At 41.4% G+C, this 16182-nt stretch overlaps 1 protein-coding gene across 1 annotated transcript in view; it reads left to right on the top strand.

Moving 5' to 3' along the window:
* Positions 1 to 16182, top strand: part of kz (putative ATP-dependent RNA helicase kurz) — a 232445-nt gene that overhangs the window by 134155 nt on the left and 82108 nt on the right. The window contains exon 7 of the mRNA XM_068371772.1: positions 9389 to 9524. Coding sequence (XP_068227873.1) covers positions 9389 to 9524 — 136 coding nt within the window. The remainder of the gene's footprint in view (positions 1 to 9388; positions 9525 to 16182) is intronic.

The following is a 16182-nucleotide window of genomic DNA, read 5'->3' as shown; positions in this document are numbered from 1 at the left end:
TCATAACCTTACTCTTACCCACATTAACTCTCAACTTCTTTCTCTCACACACCCTTCCAAATTCTGTCACTAATCGGCCAAGCTTCTCTTCCGCGGCTGCAACCAGTACAGTATCATTCGCAAACATCAACTGATTCACCTCCCATTCATGGTCATTCTCGTTTACCAGTTTCAATCCTCGTCCAAGCACTCGAGCATTCACCTCTCTCACCAATCCATCAACATACAAATTAAACAACCACGGTGACATCACACATCCCTGTCTCAGTCCCACTCTCACCGGAAACCAGTCGCTTACTTCATTTCCTATCCTAACACATGCCTTACTACCTTTGTAGAAACTTTTCACTGCTTGCAACAACCTTCCACCAACTCCATATAACCTCATCACATTCCACGTTGCTTCCCTATCAACTCTATCATACGCTTTCTCCAGATCCATAAACGCAACATACACATCCTTACCTTTTCCTAAATATTTCTCGCATATCTGCCTAACTGTAAAAATCTGATTCATACAACCCCTACCTCTTCTAAAACCTCCCTGTACTACTAAGATTGCATAATTACGAATATTATTTATTATCATAGGATGACTGATATATAAGCAAAACAGCTGTTATCAGATTCGATTGTTCATAACTAAACAGACGTTTTTGTCCAGTTTCTAATGTGGCTTTGTGCATTTACGCAATGATTATAACACTACTAACGATAATTTTATCATTTTCTTTTACTTTTTCAAAATATTCATAACTTCTAATTTTTGGTGTGCAAATTGAAGGATGGGACAATATGACTTTATTCGTATCTTCGCAAATTTGATCATGGAAACTTCATATTATTATTATTATTATTATTCTTGTTATTACTATCCAAGCTACAACCCTAGTTGGAAAAGCAAGATGCTATAAGCCCAGGGGCTCCAACAGGGAAAAATAGCCCAGTGAGGAAAGGAAATAAGAAAATAAATAAATGAAGAGAACAAATTAACAATAAATCATTCTAAAATAAGTAACAACGTCAAAACAGACATGTCATATATAAACTATTAACATCAAAAACAAATATGTCATAAATAAACTATAAAATGACTTATATACCGGGACATTGGTGTTTGTCCTTATGATTCCGAATGGTGAGAAAAATTTCTTCAATAAACCAATTCCTATGCCTATAAATGTATAATCAACCAGTCTCTATAAGAAAAAATAACTTTGAATACTGATTCTTCAAAACATGAAATTCTCTGAGAAAAATTGCTACAACTTTCTTGAATATTGTTTGATTTTTGTCATTCAAGCAAAAAGATATATAATTCTATATCCTATAATCTGTACATTCACTTTCTGAAAACACGAAAAACATCCATATGTAAATGGCCGCCATTGAAAGTGATTTATATACATTGATTAAATTATACATAAAAATAATTAAGAAAACTTAGAAAAAGTCCCATGTAGAATCTTAGAGGATAGAGTTCTCTTTCAAATGTTTTTTGAATAAAAAGACAAATTGATCAAGTAACAAAAACGTAGTACGAGTTTCAAGTACTGTAACTCCCAAAATAACATTATTTTAATGGGGATGAGTCACACCCCTTAACAGTTAAATTTACCTTTTCAGTACTTGCCTTGCAGTCATCTATTTCCTTTCCTCCACACTACTTTTAGATGTTTCAAGCGATTTTTAAGATAGTACAGGTCAACAAAGACTCCAATTACACAAAGAGAGAGAGAGAGAGAGAGAGAGAGTGTGTGTGTGTGTGTGTGTGTGTGTGTGTGTGTGTGTGTGTGTCTCTCTCTCTCCTCCACTCAAGCCATCCACTCATTACTATAGGCAAAGTGAAATTCAGTATTTATTTATTCCATAATCATTATTTCATTTTTTATCCTGTATTTTTATAGTCTTATGTATTTTTACTTTGTACAAAAATTACCTATAATACTGTAGTAGCATCCTTGGGTGGAGAACCAGTTAATGCTATTTTAAACATCTGACTTACCCGGTAGTTATATATATATAGCTTACGTCCCTGACGTCACGGCAGAAATTTAAAAACTCGCGCCAATCATCGATTGGGTAGCCAGGTGTACCACCTGTGCGCCCTCTAGCGAGGTACCTAGAACCATTCCATAATTCCTCAGATCTTCCCTGCCGCCGCAACCGGCGACATCGTTGGATATTTCTACTCGCTATTTACCTGATTTATTACAGTTTACATTGGTGATGTACAATAATTTGGTTTTGACTCTCGATCGTTTGGATTTTCTTTTGGATATTCTTGAATTACTTTTGGATTTTGATATTTTGACCCTTGCTTGTTTGATCTCTCTTATTAATATTCGAAATGGCCGACCCCCCTTCAACTTATAGAATGTGTGTGAGTGGGTGTAAGACCCGGCTTGCTAAAGCCTCTATTGATCCCCACTCTATCTGCGCAAAATGCAGAGGTAAAGTATGTGAGTTGGGGGATCGTTGTGACGAATGTATTCTTTTATCTGAGAGTGATTGGCTAGAGTTTGACCGCTACACTCGTAAACTTGAGAGAGATAGGCTTAGACGAAGTTCTTCTGGTTTTTCCAGAGACATTTCCTCTTCACGTGTCACCGAACCTAATCCTTCCCCCGTAGTGGTAGTTTCAGATCCCACTACTGTTACTGGTAATGAACCTACGCTAAAGGATATGATGATGGCTATTCAAGCTCTGGGCGTGAGGGATGAATCGCTTGCCGCGGACAGAACTCAATTGATGTCCGATGTAAAGCAATTAAAATGTGACATTGCTAAAAGTGCAGTGAATTTATTTAGTGCAGTGGAGGGTGCGCCTGCTCGGGCCTGTCGTTCTCCCAGTCTTAGACCTCTTCCAAGATCCCCAACCCATGGGAGAAGGAATGTCGAACGACGAAAGGAAACGAGAGGCTTTAGCTCCCGAGCAGACGTCTCCTCAAGCGTTCCTGTTGACGTTTCCCAGGACGTTCGCCCTCATCATAGGAAAGGTGAGGTAAAAGTGGTTTCATCATCTTCGAATGACGCAGCACCCAAATGGGGCTGGCGTCAAGCTTCCAGACCTCTGAAGAGGAAGATGGACACGGTCAATCAGCGTCGTATCATGACACTGCAAGCTCCTGGTTGTAGCCATTGGAGCAGTCTGGAGCATTTTCCTTCTCCCGAAGAGAGCTCTCCTGCCAAACATCCTTTAAGGACGTCGGATATTGCCAAGAAACGTCCAGCTCTCCCAGTTGCTGGTCAGTTGCCTGAACCGGGCATGACCTCGGTTCATGCTCCTCCTCCGCCGTCAGACTGGTTATCGCCCTCTGGACGCCCTGCGCGTTCTTTAAGCGGCGTGGATAGCGAACTCGTGATAAACGTGACATCTCCTGTATCACAACGAGTTGACCCGAATTTTAATATGCTGCAAGAGATGCAACAGAAACTCTCTTCGTTCATGCAAAGTTATCAACCTACGGACAACAAAAGAGTAGCATGCCTGGATCCTGAACGTCAGGAAGCTTCTCTTCTGGACGCCAAGCGGCGTAAGGCTATTAGTCGAGAGGTTCTTGACGACGAACGACTTTACATCTCCCCCGTTAAATGTCGTGAGACTGTTCCACTTGACTCCGAACGCCAAACAACCAAACGTGACGACAGGCGTCAAGTAGCCAGACGTGACACTAAGCGTCAAGTGGCCAGACATGACGTCGAGGGTCTAACTAAACGTGACGTTAAACGTCCTACAGGACGTGACCTCAAGTGTCCAGCAAGACGTGACGTTGAGCGTCCAGCAAGACATGATGTCGAGCGTCCATCAGGACTTGACGTCGAGCGGCAAGCAGCCAGACGTGACGTCGAGCGGCAAGCAGCCAGACGTGACGTCGAGCGGCAAGCAGCCAGACGTGACGTCGAGCGGCAAGCAGCCAGACGTGACGTCGAGCGGCAAGCAGCCAGACGTGACGTCGAGCGGCAAGCAGCCAGACGTGACGTCGAGCGTCAAGCGGTAAGCGGCGTCGAGCGTCAAGCGGTACGCGGCGTCGAGCGTCAAGCAGGACGCGACGTCGAGCGTCAAACAGAACATGACATCGAGCGTCGAACAACTTTACGTGATGCCAGGAATCAAGAAGTGAGGCATGACATTAAGCATGAGAGCTTCGGACTTCGTGATGACTCTAATCGAATCGAATGTCGAGATCAAGGACGCCTTAGTTCCGATCACTTTGATCGCGAGCGTTTTACCGAGCGTCAAGCGTTAGAACAACACGGCGACAGACACGATGGTCTGGGGTCTCTTGACGCCAGAAGTCAGGACCTTAAAGAGATGTACAGTATCCTGATAAACACAACGTCGCTACTTCCGTTAGAGCTTTGTCAGAGGAAGACATCGACGATCACCTTTCCCCTGTTGAATTATTTGAGGAATTATCAGAAGGAGAAGATCCTAAGTCTTTTCGTTCTTCAGTTGATCTTAAGAACTCATGAGAGTTTTTAATGATGAGTTTCCAGATTATTTTGTGCCCGTTGTTCCACATTTGCGACCCTCAAAATTTACGCTTGGGAAGGCGTCGAAGAAGTCTCTTTTTACCAAGATGATTCTGTCCCGGTCATCAAAGAGAGCTTTAAGAATGATGAGAGACTGGATGGAGTCTAAGAAGGACCAAGGAAAGGCAGCTTTCGCTTTTCCTCCGACTAGACTGGCCTCTAGATCTAGTATCTGGTACGAGACGGGAGAAGTTCTTGGCTTGGGAGTTCCTGCCTCTACCAAGGAGATTTTTCAAGTCTAGTAGACGCTTCCCGTCGGTCGGCCATGAGGAGGACCAAGATTCTCGGGTCAACTTCGGAATTAGATCATCTTCTCAAAGGCGTATTCAGAGCCTTCGAGGTATTCAATTTCCTCGACTGGACTCTGGGAGCCTTGGGGAAAAATGTTTCTGCCCTTAAAGATGGTGACACTGCTAGTCTCATGCATATCATGTCCTGTATGGATAAAGCTTTACGAGACGGATCTAATGAGTTGGTAGTGCTTTTCTCAGCGGGGATCCTTAAGAAAAGAGCTCAGATGTGTTCGTTTCTGTTTCTTGGGGTTACCCCCTTTCAGAAATCAGAATTGCTATATGCACCTCTGTCTTCCTCTCTTTTTCCACAAGAGTTAATTAGAGAGATTTCATCCGCATTAACCCAAAAGGCCACCCAAGATTTGGTGTCATAGACGGCAAGAAAGGTTCTCCCAACTTCTTTCGCTAGCCGCAAGCCAAAGGAAGAAACTCCATTCCTTAAGTTTTCTCAGCCCTTTCGAGGGAAGACTTCCAGCAGGGGTAGCTCTAGACCCGAGGGAAGGAGAGCAAAGAAAAGAGGATTCAGAACAGGACAAAGCAGAGTCTGACTGCTTTTGCCTTCAGGCAGTAGGAGCCAGACTACACAACTTCTGGTGAGCTTGGGAGAAGAGGGGAGCAGACCTTTGGTCTGTACAACTTCTGAAGGAGAGTTACAAAATCCCTTTTATAGGGAAACCTCCTTTAGTTTTAGCTCCAATAGATCTCTCTCCCAGATACAGAGAGGAGTCAAAGAGGCAGGCTATGCAACTCCAAATGTCTCTCTTGTTGGAGAAGGGGGCCATAGAGAGGGTACGGGATTTGCGGTCACCAGGTTTCTACAACCGCTTGTTCCTGGTTCCCAAGAACTCGGGGGGATGGCGTCCAGTCCTGGACGTAAGCGCGCTCAACGCGTTTGTTCGGAAGACGAAGTTCTCCATGGAGACATCAAAGTCAGTCCTTGCAGCAGTAAGAAAGGGCGACTGGATGGTCTCATTAGACCTCCAGGACGCTTACTTTCACATCACCATTCATCCGAGGTTCAAGCATTATCTGAGGTTCGTTTTCAAGGCGGAAGTGTTTCAGTTTCGGGCCCTGTGTTTCGGTCTCAGCACCGCCTCTCAAATATTCACGAAACTATAATGCTAAATGTAGCGAGAATACTGCACTGAAGAGGCATCAAAGTCTCCCTGTATCTGGCTTCTCAGAGCTCATTTCTACGATCACTGCCTGAAGGATCTTCAGATAACTTTGAGACTAACAGAAGAATTGGGTCTTTTTGTCAACAGAGACAAGTCTCTACTGACACCATCACAAAAGATACTTTATTTGGGGATGGTGATTCAGAGTCAAGTTTTTCGGGCTTTTCTGGCTCCTTTAAGGACGGAGCAAGCCATCCTGAAACTGCAATCTTTTCTAAAGAAACAGAATTGTTCTGCGAGAAAGTGGATGGGTCTGTTGGGAACCCTCTCCTCGTTGGAACAGTTTGTTTCCCGGTGAAGGCTGAATCTTCATCCTCTCCAATTCCACCTTAATCATCATTGGAATAAGGAGAAAGATCTAGAGACGATTTGCATCCCCATTACGGAATCCATAAGAGGTTGCCTTCAGTGGTGGAACAATCCGGACAAGCTTCAAGAAGGTCACCCCTTAGAACAGAGGAATCCAGGCCTTGTGTTGTGTTCCGACGCCTCGGACTCGGGGTGGGGAGTAACACTGGGCAAGTTGGAAGTTTCGGGGTTGTGGACAGAGGATCAGAAGAACTTCCACATCAACCAAAAGGAACTGTTAGCAGTCCTGTTGGCCCTCAAAAGCTTCGAAGGGTCAGTTTTGAACAAAGTGGTGCAGGTCAATGCCAACAACACCATAGCATTGGCTTACATTGCCAAGCAAGGCGGAACCCACTCGATGTCCCTTTACGAAACTGCGAGGAGTCTTCAAATCTGGGCAAAGGAGAAGAATGTAATACTTGTAACAAGGTTCATTCAGGGGGAGAAGAACATGATGGCAGACAGCCTCAGCATGAGAGGTCAAGTTCTGTCCAGAATGGACAATTCATCAAGAAGTCTGCAAGAACCTGCGGCGACTTTGGACTCGTCCTTGTATAGACCTACTCGCGACCTCGAAGACAAAGAGGCTAGAAGCTTACTGCTCCCCTGTGCCAGATCTCGAAGCAGTCCACATAGACCCTTTCCTGTTAGACTGGTCCAATCTGGTCGTGTACGCATTTCCACCGTTCAAAATTCTTTACAAAGTGATGCAGAAGTTTGTGTCACACGAAGGGACCAGAATGACTCTAGTGGCCCCCTTCTGGCCCTCAAGAGAATTGTTCACAGAGGTACTGGAATGGATGGTGGACACTCCAAGAACCCTTCCATTAAGAGTAGATTTACTCAGACAACCCCACTTGGAAAGGTACCATCAAAGTCTCCAAGCTCTTCATCTAACTGCCTTCAGACTATCGAAAAACTCACAAGAGCTAGAGGTTTTTCAAAGGAGGCAGCTAGGGCTATTGCAAGAGCAAGAAGGACTTCTATCATCAAGGTTTATCAATCCAAGTGGGAGGTTTTTAGAGAATGGTGCAGAGTCAACTCTGTTTCCTCGTCCAGTACCTCTATAACTCAGATTGCTGACTTCCTGTTATACCTTCGAAGGAAACGCAATTATTCTTCCTCTACCATCAAGGGTTGCAGGAGTATGTTAGCGACCGTATTCAGGCCCAAAAACTTGTACCTTTCAAATGATGAAGACCTACAGGAACTTCTCAAATCGTTTGAAACATCAAAGCAATGGCACCAGGATTCACCAGCTTGGAATCTGGATATAGTCCTGAAGTTCCTTATGAGTGACAGGTTTGAGCCCTTGCATTCAACTTCATTTAAGGACCTCACGATGAAGACTCTATTTTTGGTTAGTCTGGCGACAGCTAAAAGAGTCAGTGAAATTCATGCATTTAGTAAAAACGTTGGCTTTCAAGATAACAAAGCTATCTGCTCATTGCAGTTAGGCTTTCTTGCCAAGAATGAACGCCCTTCTCAACCTTGGCCCAAGGCTTTTGAGATTCCGAATCTTTCGGATGTAGTTGGCGAGTAGTTGGAGAGAGTCCTGTGCCCAGTAAGAGCCCTGAAGTTTTACCTGGACAGAACGAAAGCGTTGCGAGGCAAGTCGGAAGCTTTTTGGTGCTCGGTCAAGAAGCCCTCGTTACAGATGTCAAAGAATGCCCTTTCATTCTTCATCAGACTCTTAATAAGAGAGGCTCATGCACATTGCAGTGAGGCAGACCTCAAGCTTTTAAAAGTCAAGATGCGTAAAGTTAAGAGCTGTAGCAACTTCGGTGACCTTCAAGCAGAATAGATCATTGCAGAGCATTATGGACACAACCTTTTGGAGGAGTAAATCTGTGTTCACTTCACACTATTTGAAACGTGTCCAGACTCTTTATGAGGACTGCTACACTCTGGGACCATTCGTAGCAGCGAGTGCAGTAGTGGGGGCAGTATCCACCACTACATTCCCATAATTCTAATACCCTTTTCTTCTCTTGGAACTTTTGTATTTTTATGGTTGTTTGTGGAGATTGCGACAGTCTTCCGCAATCATTGATTTTAGTTAGGTCGTCAATTTGTTCCTTGAGAGCGCCCGGAACAAGGGTATTGGAGGAGGTCCTGTCACATAGAGGTATTTACATTGGTTTGACAGCTCCTAGAGGTCTTCAGCTCCCTGGGAGGATCGCTGGATCTCATAAGGAAAGAGGACATAATGAAGCAGAAAATCATTGAAGTCAGCTTCCTTATCAGGTACGAACCCTTAAGCTTGTTTTATTAACTCTTAAGTAAAATTCCAACAATGTTGGCTGTCTCTTACTCTCCACCAAAGGTGTCAATCAGCTATATATATATAACTACTAGGTAAGTCAGATATTTAAAAATGATATTTTCAAAATAAAATGAATTTTTGAACATACAGTACTTACCCGGTAGTTATATATCATTTAATTCCCACCCTCCTCCCCTCTAGAGACTATGGGCATGGAAGATCTGATGAATCATGGAATGGTTCCAGGTACCTCACTAGAGGGCGCACAGGTGGTACACCTGGCTACCCAATCGACGATTGGCGCGAGTTTTGAAATTTCTGCCGTGACGTCAGGGACGTAAGCTATATATACATAACTACCGGGTAAGTATGTTCAAAAATTTATTTTATTATGAAAATATAATTTTTCCTTCATTCTTATGGGTGAAAATTGGTTTTGATGTTCAAACAAATTTGTGTTCGAATGTGATCTTGGAACAAATCGTGTTGAATATCTGAGGTATCATTATATTGAAATTATAGATTTTATTATATTTAATTTTAGATTTTTTTTTTCAGTGTTAATCTTTTTTCCAAGTCTTTTTTATCCCCCAAATGTATAATTTATTAATCATAGAAATAATAATTTTGATTTGAAACTCTATTACTTTGTTTATAGCTTTGAGTTGTCCTTATCTTCTATATCTACTTAGCTTTTGTAACATTTCTCAAGTTATTTAGTTTGCTTTTCATTACAGTAATTTTTAAGGTTTTATTAAATATTGCAGGTGGAATCAAGAATGTTTGATGTTACAATTCATTATAATAAAAGAACAATGGAAAACTATCTTGAAGAAGCCTACAAGAAAGTTTGTAAAATTCACCGACAGCTACCAGATGGTGGAATACTTGTTTTCTTAACAGGTAAGTGAAGAAAGGCGATGAAGCGTTAAGAGATCTTTATACATACGACTATGGAAATGTTTTTTAACTAAACCATGTGAAGCGTAATTACTTTACTTAGAATTGTACCTTATTTTTTACTGTTGTTTGTTTCACAATAAACCCATCGGTAATTGGGACACATTATCTTAGAATATATCCCAGACAAAAACTTTCCAAAGAGTAAGTGCTACTGTACTGTAGGCATTTGCTGCACATTAGTTGTCATATACATTTTTTGGTTTCTGGCTGTCAAGCTTGGTCATTCTTTGCTTTTCTGTGGTTGGACGAGCAAGTAATGTACAATAACTTCTTGTGTTACACGAGTTTTGTTTTCTGGATAATTTTGTGTAATTTTAACTGATTATTTCTATAGGATGCATCGATAAAAAGTAGGTCGTTGGATTCTGTAACTTAAGTAAACGTATGAACAAATGAATCTTTGCTGCTTGTTTAGTCAGAACATCCCTCTAATCAACATTAGTTTTTATGTTACGAAAAATAAGATGGTTTCATTAGTGTTAATTTAAAGTTACAGTGATACCTCTGGATACGAAAGTATCTGCTTACGAAAAGCGATACGAAGATTTTTATGCCTCAGTATACAAAAAAATTTTCAGGATACAAAAAGCTTACGAGATCCTAACTCGTCGCTGAGAGTAATTTTAAAAAGTGCGCGCAGCCAGCCTTTGAACTTGGGTAAACTCACTTACAGCCTCCCGCTCACCCATTGGTTATCTCCCTACTCAGATGCTAGCTGACGCCATAAGATCCTGCTTTCCTATTGGTCGGCAACTATCCCACCTTGCTTACGCATTGGCGTTCATCTCTTTCTCTCTCTCTTTTCGTTCCAACTGCGGTATCGTTAACATTGACTTTGTGTGCTTTCGCTTGTTTGACGTAGTGTTAAATACATTCGTACGCCACGTGTTATCGTTATTAAACATTCTTTACTGTGTACTGTACTGTATTAGTGTTTACTACATAGTATATAACGTACGTAGTGTATTATTGAGCTTAATACTGTAGCCATGGGTCCCAAGAATGTTGCCGAAGGAATGAAGAAGACGATGCTCTCGATGAAGACGAAACTCGAAATCATGAAAAAGTACGAGTCTGGCATGCGTTTAAGTGTGATCGCCAAGGAGTATGGACGGAATCCGTCTACGATAGCCACCATCCTGAAGCAGAAGGTGGCCATCAAAGCAGCGACACCTTCTAAGGGCGTCACTATTTTCTCCAATAAGAGAACCCACGTGCATGACGAGATGGAGAGGCTGCTGCTTGTGTGGATCAAAGACAAAGAGGTCTCAGGAGACACCATCACTGAGACTACAATTTGCCAGAAGGCCTCCGCCATTTTCGGTGATCTCGTGCGTTCTCAGGCTGAAGAAGGGACAGGAGAAGGAACATCCCAGCAGGAACCCCCAGAGTTCAAGGCTTCTCGGGGGTGGTTCGAGAAATTCAAGAAAAGGACTGGTATTCATTCAGTGGTACGGCATGGGGAGGCAGCCAGCTCGGACACGAATGCCGCCGAAGCCTTTGTTAAAACGTTTGAAGAGTTGACTCTGCAGGAAGGCTACAGTTCGCAGCAAGTTTTCAATTGCGACGAAACTGGGCTTTTCTGGAAGAAAATGACTCGATGGACGTTCATCACGGCGGAGGAGAAGAGGCTACCCGGACATAAGCCTATGAAGGACAGGCTTACCCTTGCTTTTTGCGCAAACGCCAGTGGGAACTGCAAGATAAAGCCCCTGCTGGTGTACCATTCAGAAAATCCCCGAGCCTTCAAAGCCCACAAAGTCATCAAGGAGAACCTTCCCGTGATGTAGAGGGCGAATGCTAAAGCCTGGGTAACGAGGCAACTTTTCATTGATTAGGTGAATGTCTGCTTCGGTCCGACTGTCCGAAAATATTTGGAAGAAAAGCGCCTCTCTATGAAATGTCTGCTGGTGTTGGACAATGTTCCAGCTCACCCTCCTGGCCTCGAGGAATATCTTCTGGCCGAGTATTCCTTCATAAAGGTCCTGTATCTACCGCCTAACACCACCCCTCTCCTCCAGCCCATGGACCAGCAAGTTATTTCTAATTTAAAAAAATTTTACACGAAGCATCTCTTCCAGAGATGTTTCCAAGTCATAGAAAGTACAAACCTCACTCTGCGTGAATTCTGGAAAGATTATTTTAATATTGTGATATGCCTCAAACTCATCGATCTCGCTTGGCAGGAAGTTTCGAGGGGTACCCTGAACTCATCTTGGAGGAAGCTGTGGCCTGATGTTGTCTCTGCACGAGACTTCGAGGGGTTCGGGAAGCCTGGAGGCGAAGCCGAGATCGTTGACGATCCTGAACCCATTCAGCAGTCTGAGGTGGCTGACATCGTACATCTTGGTACGTCCATGGGGCTGGAAGTTAGCGCCGAGGATATAGATGAACTTATCGAGGAGCACCACGAGGAGTTGGAGACGATGCAAATGAGTGTTGTTCAAGAGCAGTTCTCTAGCGGTGATGAGGAGGATGTTACACCTTTGAAAACGTCAGACATTAAGAAAATTCTCGCATGTTTCCATAAAATGGCAGATTACGTCGAAAAGGAACATCCAGAAAAAGTTTATACCAACCGTGCGCTTCAACACTGCAATGACGTTTGCCTAACGCATCTTAGAAATGTGTTGAAAAGTAGGCAGAAACAAGCTTCCATGGATAGTTTCTTATTAAAGAGGCCAGCAGTATTAGTAGGCCAAGACGAAGGTGAAAGTGAAGAAAAGAAACAGAAAAGAGGAAGTGATGAAGAAGTAGAAGGTGAAAGTAAAGAAAAGAAACAGAAAAAAGAAAGTGATGAAGAAGTAGAAGAAATTTAGAAAATGTGAAAAACATAAAGTTATAAAAAAGCAAAAAAAAAAAATTCAGTTTTAAGTTTTATGTTACCGTTAAGTGTTAAAGTAATTTTTTCTTTCATTTTATAGTTTTCCATACATGATGTTAAGTGTTAATTATTTCTGCCATTTTTTTATTTCGTAAAGTTTAAGTGTTAATGTGTTAAGTGTGTAAATTATTGTACGTAGTCTGTCACTTGTTACGTTTTCTGCCTTATGCCTTCCTCCTCTGCCGCGACTTCGCTATCGGACATCGTCTCAATCAAAAGGTAAGTTTCAACTTTTTTTGTTAATTAACTGTACCTTTTTTTTCAGGGTATTAACCCTTAATTTAGGTGTACAGGTAACAATACACCTTCACTGATTCAAATGCTTCACATACAGTACTGTAACTTTTATACAGTTGTAAAGAAAACGGACCGTTTTCTTAGGGCTTGGAGGGGATAACTAGGCTATAACTACATTATTGAATAATATCATGGTGGTTTCTGGAATGGATTAGGCCGTTTTTAACGGTTGGATTAATTATTGAATGATAGAAATGGCTGCATTGCATGGTTATTACTACAGTTTAGCGTGTTTATGAAAGAAAAGGTGTCTTTTCGTAAGGCTTGGGACGGATTAGACTATTTACATGTAAAACGCGACTCAGGATACGAAAAAATCAGCATACGAAACCGTATCCTGAACGGATTACTTTCGTATACAGAGGCATCACTGTATAGTTTCAATTTTACTTCAGCTATGTCTATACAATTGGATACATACTGTACATACATATACCAAGGCACTTCCCCCTATTTTGGGGGGGAGCTGAGATCAAATAAATGAAACAAAAAAGGCGATCTCTCCTCTCTACGTTCCTTCCAGCCTGACAAGGGACTCAACTGAGTTTGGCTGCTAGGGTGCCACAGCCCACCCTCCCCCGTTATCCCCCACAGATGAAGCTTCATAATGCTGAATCCTCTACTGCTGCTACCTCCGCGGTCATCCAAGCCACCGGAGGAAGCAGCAGGGCCTACCGGAACTGCGTCGCAATTGGATATTTGAAAATATTTTATAAAAGGAGAGGTATTGATGTATGCAGACGTCAAAACCCATAGGGTAGGGAATAGAGCGGTCAGTTTCTTTCAAGTTGCATGAATCACGAAATAATAAAATTTCATATTTTTTGTCGGGGGTTAATGTGCTGTGTGGTCTCTAAGGACTCCTGTGAAAGGCTAGAATAGGGAATCCAATACGACTTAAATACCAAAGAAAAATTGTCTTCCCTGCCCTTAGGCGAGTGTATCTACGTGCAAAGCACTGATTTAGTGTGTATAAGAGATACCTTTAAGTTCAGGCACTGTCAAATTCAACATAGTAACTCCAATGCAAAAATGTGTTTGGTATTGGGGACGTCATTACTACATCATCACCGCATAGACAAAGGAACCAACGTTATAGTCGGTGATAACGCTACTTGCGCAACAACGTGCACTCTGTTACCATCTAGTCTTTCATTGTTCCAGAAGAATTATGTCACAGTCTGATGAAGGGAGAAATCAGAGAATTCAATTATTCTTCCAACCACAAGGCATTCCCCCTTAGTAGATGCATGAGAGAGAGAGAGAGAGAGAGAGAGAGAGAGAGAGAGAGAGAGAGAGAGAGAGAGAGAGAGCGTGCCTTATTGCCTTATTCTATGTTTGGGTTCCCCCAGGTCCCTCAGTGTGAGGCACTTCGTATATCCACCAGAGAGTTGCTAATGCATCTTCCAGTCTTGGATGGTCTGGGATGCATCTTAGGTGTTTATCGAGCTTATTCTTAAACACATATACGCTCACTCTTGATATGTTTCTTAGATGAGCTGGCAGCGCATTCAATAGTCGCTGCATTATCGATGCTAGTGCATAGTGAATTAATATCCTGTGCTCCTTCCTTAGTTTTTCTGGTATAGTTTTTGGCACTATTAATCTACCTTGGCTTGCTCTTTCTAATATTTTTAGCTCCATGATGTTATCAGTAATTCCTTCTATTTGCATCCATGCTTGTATTTGCTTCTCCTTTCTAGACTGTATAGTTTTAAAAATTGCAGTCTTTCCCAGTAGTCAAGGTCCTTATCATCTTCTATTCTAGCAGTATAGGACCTTGTACACTCTCTTTGTGCAATATCCTTTTGGTAGTGTGGGTACCATATCACATTGCAGTGCTGGAGTGTACTACGTACATAAGTTTTGTAAAGCATAATCATGTGTTCAGCTTTTCTTGTTTTAAAGTGTCTGAATAACATTCCCATTTTTGCTTTACATTTAGCCAACAGTGTTGCTATTTGGTCGTTGCATAACATATTCCTATTTAACATTACACCAAGGTCTTTAATTGCTTCCTTGTTTGTGATTGTCTCCTTATTAGGTCCCTTGTATGCGTATACCATTCCCTCTCTGTTTTCATAATTTATTGATTAGAATTTATCGGAGTTAAATACCATCCTATTTATCTCCGTCCATTCATATATTTTGTTTAGATCTCTTTGTAATGAGTTCGTAGCTTCATCACAAGTAATTTCTCTACTTATTCTTGTGTCATTGGCGAAACTTCTAACTACAGAGTTTTTAACATCACAGTCTATGTCTGAGATCATAATAACAAACAGCAGTGCAGCTAATACCGTACCCTGTGGCACGCCAGATATTACCTGATCCTCATCTGATTTCTCGTTATTTGCAACCACTATCTGTTTTCTATTTTGCTGGAATTCTTTTACCCATTTTCCTATCTTTCCCACAATATTATGCTTTTTCATTTGTTTCTCTAATATATTACAGTCTACCTTGTCAAAGGCTTTTGCAAAATCTAGATAGATCACATCTGTGTCTTTTTCATGTATCATATTTTTGTATATGTTTTCATGGTGTGCTATCAGTTGGGTTTGTGTACTTTTTCCGGGCACAAAACCATGTTGACCTATATTAAACAACTTTTTTTTTACCAAATGATTCATTATTTTCTTTTTTATTACCCTCTCATACACTTTCATAATATGTGATGTTAGACTAACAGGTCTAAAATTGCTTGCCTCTAGTTTTGATCCACTTTCGAAAATAGGGGTTATATAAGCTAATTTATGTTTAACATATATCTCGCTCATATCTGTACTTTGTCTTAGCAGTATTGCAAGCGGCTTCTCGATAATGTGTGCAGTTTTTTTAACAAAATCGCTGGAACTCCATCTGGTCTGGCTGCCAATCCATTTTTAATTTCGCTTATAGCCTCGACAATATCTGCTTCATTAATATCTATATCCGTTAGATATTCAACATTTTCTTCTCTCATTTCTGTTTCATTATTCTCATTCGCAATTTTTGGCGTGAACTCACTCTTATATTTTTCTGCTAATATGTTGCATATTTCCTTTTTTTTTTTTTATTCGTTAACCGTCCTTCAATTCTTAGAGGGCCTATTTCTAATCTCCCTTTATTCATCTTTTTTGCATAGGAGTAAAGTGCTTTGGTTTTTTTTTTTTTTTGATATTTTGAAGTGTCCTTTCTTCTAAGTCTCTTTTTTCGTTTTCTTTCGACTGTATAATATTTTGTTCTGCATTTTCTATCTATCGTTTTATTTCCATCATTTTCCATACTTATTTTTCTTTTCCATGGTTTTTCTTCCGCGAATAATTTTCTGAAATAAGATCCCTCTGTCTCTTGGTATGCATGTCTGTTGTTTATTGTTTTTTTTTTTCGGTACATATTTTTCAACAATTTTCTCCAGTAATTTTTACAATATGT

Source organism: Palaemon carinicauda, chromosome 4 (assembly GCF_036898095.1).
Source record: "Palaemon carinicauda isolate YSFRI2023 chromosome 4, ASM3689809v2, whole genome shotgun sequence".
NCBI classification, from domain to species: Eukaryota; Metazoa; Arthropoda; class Malacostraca; order Decapoda; family Palaemonidae; genus Palaemon; species Palaemon carinicauda.
This window is presented reverse-complemented; position numbering and strand designations above follow the sequence as displayed.